Source organism: Pongo pygmaeus, chromosome 18, assembly GCF_028885625.2.
Source record: "Pongo pygmaeus isolate AG05252 chromosome 18, NHGRI_mPonPyg2-v2.0_pri, whole genome shotgun sequence".
NCBI classification, from domain to species: domain Eukaryota; kingdom Metazoa; phylum Chordata; class Mammalia; order Primates; family Hominidae; genus Pongo; species Pongo pygmaeus.
The window spans coordinates 20777605-20793674 of NC_072391.2; the positions used below are offsets into that span (position 1 = coordinate 20777605).

At 39.2% G+C, this 16070-nt stretch overlaps 1 protein-coding gene across 5 annotated transcripts in view; it reads right to left on the bottom strand.

Moving 5' to 3' along the window:
* Positions 1-16070, bottom strand: part of SMG1 (SMG1 nonsense mediated mRNA decay associated PI3K related kinase) — a 114801-nt gene that overhangs the window by 17354 nt on the left and 81377 nt on the right. For 4 of the 5 annotated variants that reach the window (XM_054452962.2, XM_054452961.2, XM_054452964.2 and 1 more), the window contains 15 exons: positions 13862-14108; positions 13219-13448; positions 11354-11602; positions 10211-10349; positions 10017-10126; positions 9674-9892; positions 8912-9102; positions 8021-8193; positions 7594-7873; positions 6553-6825; positions 5862-6096; positions 4602-4828; positions 1889-2039; positions 1596-1785; positions 956-1425 (listed from right to left, as the gene is read on the bottom strand). In XM_054452962.2, coding sequence (XP_054308937.1) covers positions 956-1425; positions 1596-1785; positions 1889-2039; positions 4602-4828; positions 5862-6096; positions 6553-6825; positions 7594-7873; positions 8021-8193; positions 8912-9102; positions 9674-9892; positions 10017-10126; positions 10211-10349; positions 11354-11602; positions 13219-13448; positions 13862-14108 — 3384 coding nt within the window. Of the gene's footprint in view, positions 1-955; positions 1426-1595; positions 1786-1888; positions 2040-4524; positions 4829-5861; positions 6097-6552; positions 6826-7593; positions 7874-8020; positions 8194-8911; positions 9103-9673; positions 9893-10016; positions 10127-10210; positions 10350-11353; positions 11603-13218; positions 13449-13861; positions 14109-16070 lie in introns of those variants that run through there. The other variant, XM_063655200.1, reaches the window with a different exon arrangement.

The following is a 16070-nucleotide window of genomic DNA, read 5'->3' on the forward strand; positions in this document are numbered from 1 at the left end:
GAAAAAAATCACATCCAGGTGAAAGTCTTCTTGAGGTGGAACATGGCTGATAAATTTCTTAGATCACTCACATGCAACATTTAAATAGTAATTCTGAAGATGTTAACTACAGTTAAGGAAATCAGAGCTTAAGGAAGTTACGTACAAGTTTATATACCCAAGTCTCAATTGAATACAAATCCATCTCACCCCAAAGCCTGTGCTGTTATACATCCCCTAAGTAATTAAGGCCAAAACTAGGCTTCTAAAAACCATTTCCAAAATAAAGACAGATTTATTCCCAAAGCTGTTTATCACATCAACAGGGCATCAAGGAAACAGAAACTACTTTAGAAATAAATACAGGAAGCATACCTACATATGAATGAATTCAACATTAAAAACTGTATTTATGCCAGGCATGGTGGCTCACGCCTGTAATCCCAACACTTTGGGAGGCCAAGGCGGGTGGATCACCTAGGGTCGGGAGTTCGAGACCAGTCTGACCAACATGGAGAAACCCCATCTCTACTAAAAATACAAAATTAGCCAGGTGTGGTGGCACATGCCTGTAATCCCAGCTACTTGGGAGGCTGAGGGAGAAGTGCTTGAACCCAGGAGGCGGAGGTTGCGGTGAGCTGAGATTGCGCTATTGCACTCCAGTCTGGGCAAGAAGAGCAAAACTCCGCCTCAAAAAAAAAAAGCAATATTTAATACAGATCATGCTTATTATACAGCCTTGATGGAAAGAAATTCTAACGACACAAACCATAAAGGATAAATGATCTCAACTATACAGAAGAGAAACGAAGTATCATTGGAAAGAAGGTGCCAAAATGCTATGGTGTGTTTGCATTGGGTTAGTGTGAGTTCAGGAAGTTTTAAAAAAATTTCTGTCTATTGTTTTAAATTAATTTCCCCCATTTTTCAAGTTTCCTACCTTGAGGAAAAACACATTATAAAGAAAAACACTTACCTGAAACATGGCAATATGCAGCTGAACCCGCTGCAGGCTTGTCTTACAAGAAGAAATACTGGTTTCCAGCCTTCGCACCAAGTCATGCTTCTTCCAGGCAGTGTCGTAAGAACTTGCTAACACAGTTGCCCTGTTCATAACCAGCTGAGAGAACTTCCCAATCTGGATGTTATGTTCCACCGCTTTCTTACAGAGATCATCAACAGAAACTTTGCTTTCGGCACCAAAGTCCTTTGCCTCTACTTGAGCAATGATGTCTACACCCAGAGCACTGATAAAACTGCACAGTGTGAGTCCGAGGGCTTGGTTGGGTAGTCCTATCAAGAGCTGCCTCACAAAGTCAGCTGTGAATGCCTTGATAGGTTTGGCCATTTGGTCTTCACTGAAACAAGAGTTTCTAAAAAGGGTTTTCACATTGACAATCTGTACAGGCCCATTCACAGTATTCTGATCTTCAAGTGAACTTGATCCTACAAAAAGGAAAAATTTCTTATATTTCATGAAAAAAATCAGGTAATATGCTGCTTATTTATAGTATTTAAGGTGTCATGAATGTGTAATTAAATTAAGCCTACTCTATCCTGCCCCCTTCCATAGTGCTACATAGCTAAAGCTAGTATGTTTACAGGTAGCATATTACCTGACAATGTTTTAGAAAAGGTACCACAGAGCCTGAAGAACTCCTTAATAGTCTGTAGTCTTTTTAGAAAGAAAATCTCTTCTAGCACCTGCCGGTGATTATCATCATCAAAAAAATTAACTTGAGTACTCCTGGCTTCCCTTATGATGTCAATCTTTCGCCAAGCTATAGGAATTTCCATCTTGTTCAACTATGTAAATGAAAGAAAACAAAGTTCATTTCTCCACTCTTCACACAACTGAACAACTACTTTATGGCACTTGCATTATTTTTAAATCCAAGTCCACATTTACCTTTTCAACTAATAAGCTGAAAGCAGTTTCAACTTGAGCAAACATGCCATCGAATGCTACCAAAAGCATCTGGCCAGCTGACATTTTGGGTGTTTCATCAACTGAACCATTTCTCGGTTGGATTAATTCACCGTACTGAGCATGTAGTAGTCTACAGGAAAACAAAAGGAGTTAAAACCTTCGCTGAAAAGTAATGCCTTTGGTGGGAACATACAAAGTCAGTACATCTCACAGCTGCATGCGAAGTCTAGAAAGCCTTCTGGCATTAAGAAGAAGTGTTATCAGGCCGGGCGCGGTGGCTCACGCCTGTAATCCAGCACTTTGGGAGGCTGAGGTGGGCAGATCACCTGAGGTCAGGAGTTCAAGACCAGCCTGACCAACATGGAGAAACCCCGCCTCTACTAAACACACAAAAATATTAGCTGAGTGTGGTGGTGGGCACCTGTAGTCCCAGCTACTCCAGGAGGCTGAGGCAGGAGAATCGCTTGAACCTAGGAGGCGGAAGTTGCTGTGAGCCAAGATCGCGCCATTACACTCCAGCCTGGGCAACAAGAGCGAAACTCCAACTCAAAAAAAAAAGAAGGAATGTTATGATGATAAAATGGTATTTCATGTCAACCACAATAGAATTTCAATGATTCCAATTCATTATTAATGACTGTTATGTGATTAAATTTTATGCAAACTTGAGTGATTAGTCTCATTTTTATACACAAAATATGACATAATTTAAAATCCCATATTGAAAAATGTCAGAAATTACACCATTCTAAAGCTGGCGGACCTAGTAAATTGTCAGGTACGTTCGCACTATTACTACAAGATACAATACAACCAACTATACTTGCTGTTTTGGGTATGCTTGGTTTTTATTTATGCACATTTTTTGAATGTAAGGTCTTCAGAAATTCACCCCTCACATTACCATTAAGACTTATATAGTGCTTATGTATCCAGGCACTATTTCTTATCACACACACACAGAAACCATTCCAAATGGCTGGAACTATTAAGAATTTTTAAGAGAATTAAAAATGTTAAACTACCAGATAAATTTCTAATGGAAAAAGAGCTGTAAGATGGTATGAGATTTTCCTTGAGATTACCCAAAAACAGCTTCTCTGAAACAAGGCACAGACAGGCTGCCATAGATCCAGGCACAAAGTTTGTTACCCAAAGTACACATTTAGGTAAACATTCTTCTGTATGAGGATAAGGAGAACCCAGATAGGATATTAAGAGAGATAAAATGAAGTCTGAAATTCAGTGCAAAACAAAGATGTACAGATCTAGCATTTAACTTTTTAAATACTGCTAAAAATTATATGATAGAGCTGTTCTATAAATAATCTAATATTTGTTTATGCTATTAATGATTACACTTTTTCTAGCCGGGCATGGGGGCGTACGCCCATAGTCCCAGCTACTCGGGAGGCTGAGCCAGAAGAATCTCTTGAACCCGGGAGGTGGAGGCTGCAGTGAGCCGAGATCACACCATTGCACTCCAGCCTAGCGACACAGTGAGACTCCATCTCAAAATATATATATATATATTATATATATACACACACACATATGTATATATTTATGAATATATATGTATATATTTCTTATTCTATGAATATAACCACTCCAAAGAAACAAGAGAAACAGGAAATTTCTGAATGCAGGATAATTAACATTAAAGAATTATTGCTACTTTTTTCATGAAATAATGGCACCACAGTCAAGAAAAATAAGATTACATATATATGTACACTTTCTGCATTATTAATATTTAAGAATGAAAAAATATTTGCTTCAAAATAACTAGGGTAGTAAATTTAAACCAGACTAACCCAGTGCAGGTAATTACCAAAGGTGGTGGCATTGGGTTCATTAGACTATTCTCTCTACTTTCTTGTAGCTTTGAAATTTCCCATGGGAGGAAACGGTGCTACAATTCATTTCTACTCTCTCAATTATACTTCTTTTGTGAATTAGACATTGGAACGCCAAAGAAAAGAGGCCCTGAGTCACTAGGGACAAAGGAGCTTAGGGATTAACACTGAGTACAATGCATGTCTGCAGGAACTGCCCAAACTCTACAGATTCCAAAGTCAGATTGCTTTTCTGGACTAATCAGATGAAAAATACAATATTCAATTAGCTAAAACAAACTTATAATATTTAAACTAATTTAAAAGTATTCACCTGAAATGAGGTGTATACTCTGTTAGCTAAATAAACTGTTTCAGGTGCCTCCACGGGGTTCTACAAGATGGCTTAAAAATATCACGTTCAACTGTGTGTATGTACATGTACATAACTACAAGCACTAAAAGGATATATGTATGTATGTGACCGAACTATACACTTGCACACACACACACACACACACACACACAAAGTGAGTGCATGTATAACTAGTGAAATCTGAGTAAGCAGTGTGGACTATATCATTGTCAGTTTCATAGTGTTGCTATAGATACTAACACTGAAGGAAGGATGAAGCACGCACAATACCTGCCTGCACTTTTTTTTTAAGCAACTTCTCATGATGTATAATTATTTCAAAATAAAAAAGTTTTAAAAAGATACGTGTATGAGCATTTATAAGTAATTATACCTGCTCTAAAAACTAAAAGTAAACTTACGTTAAAGAGCTCAGAATCCCTTTCTCTGGCTGTCCCATCTCTTTTACGAGGAAACGGCACAGCCAGCATTCACTTGCCTGGCAACATCGATGTAATGAGCATGTGTTTCTTCTTCCAGTCCCATAGCTGCATTTCTTAAGTAGGCCTGAAGAGATTCCACTAGAGTCTGCAGGGGAACGCCATCAGTGGTCTGCTCAATAAGACCGTCCAGTTCATGCAGCATACTTTCTAACGTGTATTCCCCTTTCATTAAACATCGAAGTGCTTCTGGAAATATGATTTGCCGGAAATTCGAATTCAATTCCTATAAATATATGAGAAAAAAATTTTAATGTTTTTTGAGTTTAGCTAAGTTACGCATTTGGAGACTTAGAGCCATACATTAAGAGCAAACTTATGTAACTATGCCATCAACTCATTCATGTAAGTACATCTTTTGTTTACTTTTTATTTCTACTTTTAAATATTTTCTTTTTAAATTCTATTTCACAGTCATGTGAAATTTTTCAGGAAGTATTTCAAATGACTTTAAAAAGTTGTCATATAATTAAACATTCCTAGGATGATGTACCTTAAGAACAAAAAGAACTGCCCTAAAGTATGTTATATAATGTTATTAATTTTTAGGAATCATATTTCTGATAGTGATATTAGTATTGTTATTCTCTTTTTGGTTTGGTTATAAGTGGCTTCTATTTCCCTTCAAAAAAAAAGTCTTATCAAGGTATAATTTGCATATAATAAACTGCATGTTTAAAACGTATAATTTGTTACACTTTGGTACTTGCATACACTCATGAAACTGTCACCACAATCAAGAAAATCATCATACCGATTACTCCACAAGTTTCCTCCTCTTTTTAATCTCTCTCACTCACACTTCTCCATACCACCTCCTCCATCTCCAAGTAAACACTGATCTGCTTTTTCTCTATATATACACTCTCCATTTATAGGGGTAGAAATGTCTAGCTTTCTTTACTCAGCGTAATTATTGTAAGTCACACATGTGGCTGTATGTTATCAAGGTGTCGTTCACTTTTATTGCTAAGAAGTATTCCATTATGTGGATGTACCATATTTGTCCATTTGCTTGATGAACATTTGACTTGATTCCAGTTTTTGACTATTACAAATAAAGCTGCTATAAAAATTCAAAAAAACAAAGAGCAACTGTAACCAAGTTACAGCTATAAATCTCACAATTATCTTCCTTTTAAATGACTGGTTGAGCAACATTCAAACGGGGAAGTCAAATTGCTTTCCTGGGTTAAAGAGATGAGAAAGACAATATTCAGTATCTAAAACAAACTAATATTTAAAATAAAAGTGTTCACCTGAAGTGAGGTATACACTCCATTGGCTAAGTGAACTGTCTCAGACGCTTCCATGGGGTTCGGGATATCTAAGTCCTGTGGCACCAGGTGGCACTGCTTCAGTAACTGAACCAAGCAGGTGACGTTTCCGCTCATACTGCAGAGTTCCTCCAAGAACCAGGCTCCATCCCGAGAAGTCAGATCTACCAGCTGTTCTCCAGCACTTGACGCTGCACCTTCCATCATCAAGTTACGCCTACAAGAGATAAATATCTGTAAAGTGAAACTTAAATGTATACACAAAACAGGGTAATTGGCCGGGTCAAGGCCATGCCTGTAATTCCAGCATTTTGGGAGGCCGAGGCAGGTAGATGACTTCAGGCCAGGAGTTTTGAGACCAGCCTGATCAACATGGCAAAACCCCATCTCTACCAAAAAAATACAAAAATCAGCCAGGTGTGGTGGCACACACCTATAGTCCCAGCTATTCAGGAGGCAGAGGTTGCTGTGAGCCGAGATCGTGCCACTGCACTCCAGCCTCAGTGTCAAGAGTGAGACCCTGTCTCAAAAGACAACCAAGATAACTAAAATCTGAAAAGCAAGTAAGCAGCTGTAACACTGGGCAAGACTAAGGAAAAGTAAAAGAACATTTTAGGTTTGGGATTAAAAATAAGACACAGGAAATGGTCCAATATGAAGTTGGCTAACTTACCTTGTAAGGGTACAAAGGGCAGAAATAATAACACTTGCTAGACTCAAAGATCCTTCTTCTCCATTCTCATGAAGGAAAACTTTAATGCAACGTTCAATTTCTTTCAACTGATCTTCACAAACTGGCACAGTGACAGCTTCCTGTTTCAAGCGTTCCATTTGTCTAATAAGTCTGCTGTTGATGTCTGCTGCATATCGCTGCAGGGTCATTTCAGTGGCAGTAATGAACTGACACACTGTTGGGGGTGGCTGGGGAGCATACTGCATTTCATATCTATAAAAATAAGGAAGAGGTGCTTATTTATAACACAACCACCCCCAACATACAAAATAATATTGCATTTAATCCTCAAACAAAACCTGAAGAGTAGAAATCATTATCTACATTTTACAGATAAAAATGTCCCAAGAGCTGAAGCAATTTCCTAAAAGGACTTGTTGATGACTGTGACAGAATCAACATTTGAGGCCAGGCACCACGGCTCATACCTGTAATCTTAGCACTTTGGGAGGCCAAGGCAGGAGGATCGCTTGAGCTCAGGAGTTCGAGACCAGCCTGGGCAACACGGCGAAACTCCATCTCTACAAAAAAATATAAAAATTGTTCAGGCATGGTGACACATGCCCATGGTCCCAGCTACTTGGGAGGCTGAAGTGGGAGGATCACCTGAGCCCAGGGAGGTCAAGGCTGCAGAATACAACTTTGCTTCCACTCCCAATAAGAAATAAAATTGGCCAGGCGCAGTGGCTCACGCCTGTAATCCCAGAAATTTGGGAGGCCCAGGCAGGCAGATCACGTGGTCAGGAGTTCAAGACCAGCCTGGCCAATATAGTGAAACCCCGTCTGTACTAAAAAGACAAAAATTAGCCGGGCATGGTGGTGTTGTAGTCCTAGCTACTCTGGAGGCTGAGGCAGAGGAATTGCTTGAACCTCGGAGATGGTGGTTGCAGTGAGCCAAGATCATGCCACCACACTCCAGCCTGGGTGACAGAACAAGACTCCGTCTCAAAAATAAAAGAAAATTAAGCACTATCAACTTACTTCCTGTAGAGCTCTTGACAACGCTCTACTGTGGTGTTACAGATGAGCTCTTCCATCCAGGTCTTCCACTGTTCAATTCGATGTTTCTGAAATATGGCCTTTGGATATTGCAGAGCCACGGTTGCATAGTGATGCAGTTGTTCCAGACAGCCACGGAGCACCGAGCGCCTCTGCTGCAGGAGAGCACCAACCTCCCCCTCCAGCTGCTCGCACTGGCTAATCAAGTGGGCCTGGCCAGCATTCTGCAGAAAGGCTGTTGCTGGCACATAACTTGGAGGACCTTTTGGCAAAAGACAATATTAATCACAGTAAAACAGGGTCAAGTCAGCTGTCACTAAAAGCAAGCACAAACCAGGACCCCACACAAACACACATGACTATAAAACTCATAGTTTCACATGTGAATCTAAAATAAGTCAACCCATACCAAGGTCCATTTGTGTGCTTATCTCTTGAAGCAAGCTTGCAAGCTGTGTTGCTTCTAAATTATTGAATGCAGCCTGATAATGTGTTATCCATTGTTCAAATTCATTCAGCTTCACTTGGATTGCTTCCTGAACAGCTCTTTGCTGAGTCTGTAGTTGGGTGTGTTCAGAATACCTAATCAGGGGGACACAAACAAAATCAAAAGATGTATTGCTGTTTTCTTCCATATACTTTCCTACCCTGGAATGTGCTCACACATGGACTGTCTGGTACACTCCTTGTCCATCTTGAGGGCCCTCCTCAAATGTCCCTTACTTCTCTGTTTTTCCTGACCCTGTGATTCCCTCAACCATGCTCATGACATTTTAATTAAAACTGCCACATCTGCCAAGTTTTGGGTTCCGTGAAGGTTAGAGACTGATGCTTCACAGATCTTTGTAATCTGAGAGCCTCACGCAATGCTTGACACTTTCATATTCAACTACCCTTTACTGAGCACCTGCTGTGTATAAGGTTCTTTCAGTTAATCATCCTATTTAATACTTAGTGAGGTAGATGAAGTAGCTGCCATTGTACAAATGAGTAAGGACTCAGATACATAATGGTAATGAGAAAACCAAAACCCAGATTTTCTGATTCCAAGTTTTGTGTTCTAACCACTACACCCACCTATCTCCCATAATTAGTCATTCAAACATTTAAGTTAAATATAATAAAAGCAGAAAATTTCAGTGAATTTTTGTTTACTAACACTTTGAAGTTGCAGTCACTGAGACAGTTTTTATCATTTATGTGATTTGTTACAATAATTCTAATCCATATTGATGTTTATATGAATATGAAAATTCTAATTAATGGCACATATTTAGAAGAATTCAACACTGTTTTAAACCTGTGTTGCAGAGTATGAGAAGGATGATCCACCCCTTCAGCTCCTTCTAGAAACTCTATTTCCTCCAGTAGTTTGCCCTGCAGTTTTTCCACATCTGTCAGTTGCTCTTGCAAGCTTAGGTATTCATCTAAGCTACCGTCCAATTTGGGAAGCACAACCAGCATCTCATCTCTATTCTTAAACCAGTTCACCTGTAAAAAGATATTATGATTAAGAAGACTCTTACAGGGCCAATTTTGAGACACAACAGTGTCAGAAGAACATTTTGCACATCCTACTTAAATCTCTACAAGACCCCAAAGGGGTGATGCATTGCCTCCACTGTACAAAGACAACTAATGCGTTCAAGTTTACACAGGCATAAACTGACAGGCTCAATCTCATAATACCATGTATTAATAGTTGCCAGTGTCACCCAGAACAAGACTGGCATCCCTGGCTACCAGATAGGGAAGGGAAGCTATCCAATTAAAGAACATTTACAGTCATCACTGGTAAACACATTTCAATAATTAAGAAATATAATTTTTTCAAATCATGAACCCACCTGTTAGGAGTGTGGAATGTAACTGTGCATGTTTGTGTGGAAGAATTACCTAATAAAAAGTTAACATCAAATTGCCATATTTAACTGCCATTTCAATATTATACATTAGTTTTGCCAAAAAAAATTAGAGAAACAATTTGACTCAACATTTTGATAAGCATGTTTACTCTATTAATAAAAAGAAGACAATGACTTATTCCGTCACGGGGCTTCACCTTAATCTCAGCTACTCTAGAAGAAAACAGGCTGCGGGTGATCTCTCGCTCCATCTCTCTCTTGCTCTGCTTGCTCTCGGCCTGCTGGCCGCCTCCACCATAGACAGCACCAGCAAACCCGGCCTCGCCTCCTGCTGTCCAGTCCACCAGAGGGTCATACACAAAGGCCTCCAGCAGCGTCAGCAGGGTCTCTCTGCCACGCCGCATAATGTGTAAAACCTGTTTTCAGGAGAGTTTTCAAAATAAGGTCTGCCACAAGTTTCATCACTAAAGTGTGTTTTTCATTCCACAGGTTTTGCTCATTTAACAAATACACTAAAAGGGAGAAGAGAAAACAGCATACCTGCTCACATGAAAGCCTAAATACACCTTCTACTCCAGTTACACCCAGTGCTGTTTCAATGTTTTGTGTCATTCGAAAAGGTACTTTCTCAGGAACTCTAAGGCTTTTACCTTGAAAAGACAAATCATTATATTTTTGCCCTTTCACCAAAAAACATTTGGCCCTCATAAATGTAAAGTCTACTTTTATATTACCTTTTTCAAAGCAAACATTGTAATCTATGTGAACAACTTCTCCAGTCGTCATATCTATAAGAACATTATCCAGATGTCTGTCTCCAAGGCCAATTATGTATCCAACCATAGACATGACAGCAGTAGATCTTGCATAAGACTAAAGGAAAGGAAACGGGGGCAGCAAGTGAAATACCATTAAGAAATTTCCCTCCAACATGGACATGATACTACAAAATTTACAAAGCACCATAAACCTACTCCCTTATTTTAAAATAAATCAACAAATAAAAAGCATTCCTCAAGGTTGCTGCATGTGGTCATGCAGGCATACAACACTGTAGACCTGATTGGTCCTAGTTAATCAGCTATCAGGATGCTGGACTAAAAAAAACACAAACAAACAAACTTTTCTTCAGCCTTCCTAGTTTGTCCCTTTCTAAATTTTTTATTTTATTTTTATTTTTTTATTTTTATTTTTTTGTATTTTTGGTTGAAACGGGGTTTCATCATGTTGGGCAGGCTGGTCTCAAACTCCTGACCTCAGGTGATCCACCCACCTCAGCCTCCAAAACTGGTGGGATTACAGATGTGAGCCACTGTGCCTGGCCTCTTTCTTTTTTTAAATTTAAATATTGATTTTATTTAAAAAAATTTTTTTTCTCCTAACTTTTATTTTAGGTTTAGAGGGACATGTGTAGGTCTTTACGTGGGTAAATTGTATGTCACTGGGGTTTGGTGTACACATTATTCTGTCACCCAGGTAGTGAACGTAGTACCCAACAGGTATTTTTTCCTACCTCACCCTCCTCCTGCCCTCCACCCTCAAGTAGGCCCCAGTGTCTGTTGTTCCCTTCTTTGTGTCCATGTGTGCTCAATGTTTAGCTGCCATTTATAAGTGAGAACATGCGGTATTCAGTTTTCTGTTCCTGTGTTAATTCACTTAGGATCTCCTTTCCATTTCATCCATAATTCTTTCCCCATCCTGCCCTCGGACACAGTCATGTTCATGCCTTTATAACTGTAATATTAAACTCAAATATACATCTCAAACTACCAAGTCTAGAGGGACAGAGGAAGGAAGGGAAGCAGGACAAACAAGATAGGTAAGAAGGTAGCAGGCAAAAGAAATACTACTACTGAGTATAGTCTAAAAGCACATACCTGTGTAACTCTCCACCATTCATCAGGTGTTGTGCAAGATGACCAGAGCTCTTTGGCAAGGAGATTCGGGGGTGTGGCCTCCATTAACTCTTCCAATACTGCCTTCATTACATGAAGAGGCCAATCCCGACGGGACACATCCAGGCTAAGCCCAACTGTTTTCAAAGCAGGGCCAATTTTACTGTAATAAAGTTCACTAGGACGGGGTACAATTCCAGGATTCTGAGGAGTTTGGTAGGAATCTTGGGCCTTAAGAAAAAACAATTTTTTAAAAAAATAAAAGATCAATTTTATATAAGGAAAAAGAGTGCCTTTTGTATGTAAAGTAGAATTTTTTAAAATGATTTTTCAGTAGCATTCTCTCGTTACTCAGCTAAATTTCATGTATTAATACAAAATAGCTAATTCTTCTGGATTATGGATCTTTCTTATGATATACACCTTTTAATTAGGCCCATTCACTTTATTGAAAAATTGGTCTACTGTTTAATTTTCTTGAGGTTCAATTCAAAACTAAACACTCAAGTTACTTTCTTCTTTATAATACAGAATTCAGTTTTAAAATTATAGTTCATAATTTATGCACATACTTCATTCTTCACACACGACTTAATCATTAATATAAAATTAACAACAGAAATTCAAAAACACATTACATGAGAATTTAGATAGCCCTTCTCTAATTACTATTTCGAAATTACCCTTCAATAACAGTTCTGCAGTCTCCTGTGCCTAGGTTTAAAACTTGCCTCCTTTCAAACTCATGCTCTTTTCCCCTACCTACCCTTATCAGAAGCATTTTCTTTAGCTAGATGTGGGATCCTGAAGATAAGACTGTATAAAATTTATCTCAATATCCTAAGAGCTTAGTACTGTTCCTGGCATATATTAAGCACTCAGATACATGGCTAAAATATATTCTAAATTAAACTCCTACTCTAAATCAAAGCATAAAATTCATAGGTACAAAATAGGATGCCATGATGATTAATTCCAAATTTAAAGTTGCTTCTTATTTACATATATAAAAGAACCTGGGTTTTAAAGCGATTATTTACAATTTAATTTAAAAGCATGGTAAATCCAATAAAAATACTAAGATGTAAATTATCAAGTTACTGAGTGATGAACAACCACACATTCCCCCTCTCCAAATTTGTCTCAAGTTAAGATAAACCCAATGCCATCACTTTTGCCTCTTATATAACTATTTTTGGCTGGGTGTGGTGGCTCATGCCTGTAATCCCAGCACTTAAGAAGGCTGAGGTGAGAGGAATACTTGAGCCCAGGAGTTCAAGGCTGCAATGAGCTATGATCACACCACTGCACTCTAGCCTGGAAAACAGAACAAGACCCTGTCCCTTTAAAAAACAAAACCAAAAAAAAGCAAACAACTTTATTTTTATAAAAGGTACCTCAAGGCCAGACGTGGTGGCTCATGCCTGTAATCCCAGCATTTTGGGAGGCTGAGGCGGGTGGATCACCTGAGGCCAGGAGTTCGAGACCAACCTGAGCAACATGGCAAAATCCCAACTCTACTAAAAATACAAAAATTACCCAGGTGTGGTTGTGCACCCCCCATAGTTCTAGCTACTCGGGAGCCTGTAGCAGAATTGCTTGAACCTGGGAGGCAGAGGTTGCAGTGACCCAAAACCACACCACTGCACTCCAGCATGGGTGACAGAGCAAGACTGTGTCTCAAAAAAAAAAAAAAAAAAAAAAAAGTACCTGAAAAATACTCTCCTAGGGACCTCAAGTCTTTTCCTTTTTTAACCACTTATAAACATGCAAAAATGGTCTAGTAAGTCTAGAAGTATTTCACATGAGAGAATAGACTAATACACTGCGTAGATGATTTAATCAACCTTTTGTGCTTGTAAGGCAGCTTCCCGTTGTTGCCATCGTTTGTAAAGACCAAATAAGGGTGTGGCTCCATCTACCCACTGGATTAGTCCTGATCTTGTTCCTAGTGGTGTTACAGAATAGTGTCGAGCATGGAACCGGGGTGTTTCCTGGCGATTAATTGTAGCAAACATGGTATTCACAATAGATAGGAATTGCATTATTCTCTCATCCAGATGTAAATCCTCCAGTCCTATGAAAACAAAATTAAAATAGCTAGGATAGGTGATCAAACAGGGTTGGGAGCATACCACTCCTCTTTTTCAACTAGCAATGGCAGTCAAAAACTGACAGTCCATGAGGCACACTGAGAGCATTAAAGAATTCTATTTTGGGACAAAATATTGGCAGTAGATATTAGCATTATTAGCTGTACCTCACTTGTCCTGCTTGTACAAGTTCATACACAAAGTAGGGGTGGAAAATCTTTCTGCACGGCATCCAACCACTGCCCTTCAAAAGCACATAAGATATAGGGCACTGCAGGCTAATAATGACATGCAGAAATTCGCCTGAAATAATCTCCTACTATACACACCCACACTCACACAAAGCATTAGTAAGACTAATACTCTTCTGAAAAATGGAGGAAGTCTTAAATCCTACCTTTGAAAAGATAAGGATAGCTCTTCCCATCTGATCCAAGAAAGAGAAGTTTCTTTGGCTTGGTTTTAGTCGGTAAGATTGTGATGGTTCCGCCCACACTATGGATTGTGACAGTGTCTCTGGCTGAGACTTCCCCAGGAAGAGCAATTTCAGTGTTAGTCATGGCAGCTAACCATGGACTGATTTCTTCAAGACGCAAGATGTAACTTGCACGTTTCTGTGCTCTCTGTTGCAAACTTAGCATTATCTATATTCATAAGAGGGGAGAAACAAATTTACATTAGATTAGAACACTTATTTTCTTCCACATTCAATCTGGCATAAAAGTAAATTTTACGTCAAGGCGGCAGCTCATGCCTGTAATCCCAGCACTATGGGAGGCTGAGGTAGGCAGATCACTTGAGTTCAGGAGTTCAAGACCAGCCTGGGCAACATGGCAAAACCCCATCTCTACAAAGAATACAAAAGTTAGTTAGGCACAGTTGCTCGTGCCTGTAGTCCCAGATACTTGGGAAGCTAGGCAGGAGAAGAGGATCACCTGCGCCCAGGAGGCAGAGGTTGCAGAGCCGAGATTACGCCACTACACGCCAGCCTGTGTGACAGAGGGAGACCCTGCCTCAAAAACAACAACAAAACTAAATTTTAAAATCCATACAACTATCTGTTGTTCTTATTTCTACATTTAACTCAGTACTGGGATCTGGGCCATCCTGGATGGGTTAACGCTGGGGGCTGATGTGCATTACAGGATTCTTTGTTAAGACTCTTTCTTTTCCTCTGTCCAAACAAGCAGTGAAATCACAGGAGATAGAAGGAAACCACTGCTGCGATCATCACCTAATTAGGGGCTTTTAGCAAACTATTAATAATTCCCCAATGTTGAGCTATGTATGCACAACAACAAAACAATCCAGTCCTTGCACTAGGTACAGCTAGCAGTCGGCTGTCAGGCTGACAAAACTTTAAAAAGCCACCTGCAAAGTTATTAACCTTAAATTACAAGAAAAAATGAGGCTCAATCTACTCCTATCAAACTGGAGGAGAGGAAATTTGGTGGATCTCTAAGAGACTTAACAAAACTGAAGAAAAGACAAAGACAAGTAAGAACATTTTTAACAGAGAAGTAACCATTTAGGTCTGACCACTTGAGGTTTGCAGAAAAGCCCTATAATACTTTCTAATAATCACAGGGAACAGACTGTATGTACAGTTGCGTTGTTACATACAGCGAACTCAATAATACGCACCCAAATTAACAAATTCTGGACTCCGCTTCCATGTGAAAAAATGTAAAGCAATTTTTAGCAAGCTCTGTTCATAAAAAGAAAAAAACCAATTGGAAACACCCCAAGTGCCAAATGACAAAAGAATAAATTGTGGTATTTTCATATAACAGATCATTGTTTAGCTACACAAACACACACAAAAAAATTGATCAATTATTTTAAAACTTAATACCGATCCAATATGGCAGTAAAAAGAAGCAGACGTACACACAATATGATCTCATTCGTAGAAGTTCAAAAACAGGCAGAAACTAAACAGTGTCATTTAGAAATGCATCTATAAACAAAAACTGTTTTTTAAAAAGTAGATAGTGATTAATTAAAACTCAGAAAACTGGTTGTGGGTGGGGAGATAAAATTAGGGAGAGAAGTAGGACTTCTATAAAGTTTAATTTCTTTAGGTAATTCCTTTTTTTTGAGCTGTACTATATCTAAAAGAGACACAGGTATTCTTAATTTTTAAAATTATTCTTTAAATGTACAAAATCATTTTAAAAATTTTCTGTGATTTATTATACACACACACACACATGTGCGCACACACATAGGGTTTACAGGGTTTCCTCCTATATTGTCTTCTGATTTTCTAACTTGATTTACTGAAAAGGAAACAAAGAAACAAGAAACTGGTCTTAGAACACAAGGAAACGCAGGCCGGGAGCAGTGGCTCACACCTGTAATCCCAGCACTTTGGGAGGCCAAGGAGGGTGGATCACTTGAGGCCAGGAGTTCGAGACCAGCCTGGCCAACATAGTGACACTCCGTCTCTACTAAAAGTACAACAATTAGCCAAGCGTGGTGGTGTGTGCCTGTAATCCCAGCTACACAGGTGGCTGAGGCAGGAGAATCACTTAAACCCAGGAGGCAGAGGTTGCAGTGAGCCAAGATCATGCCACTCACTCCAGCCTGGGCAACAGAGACTC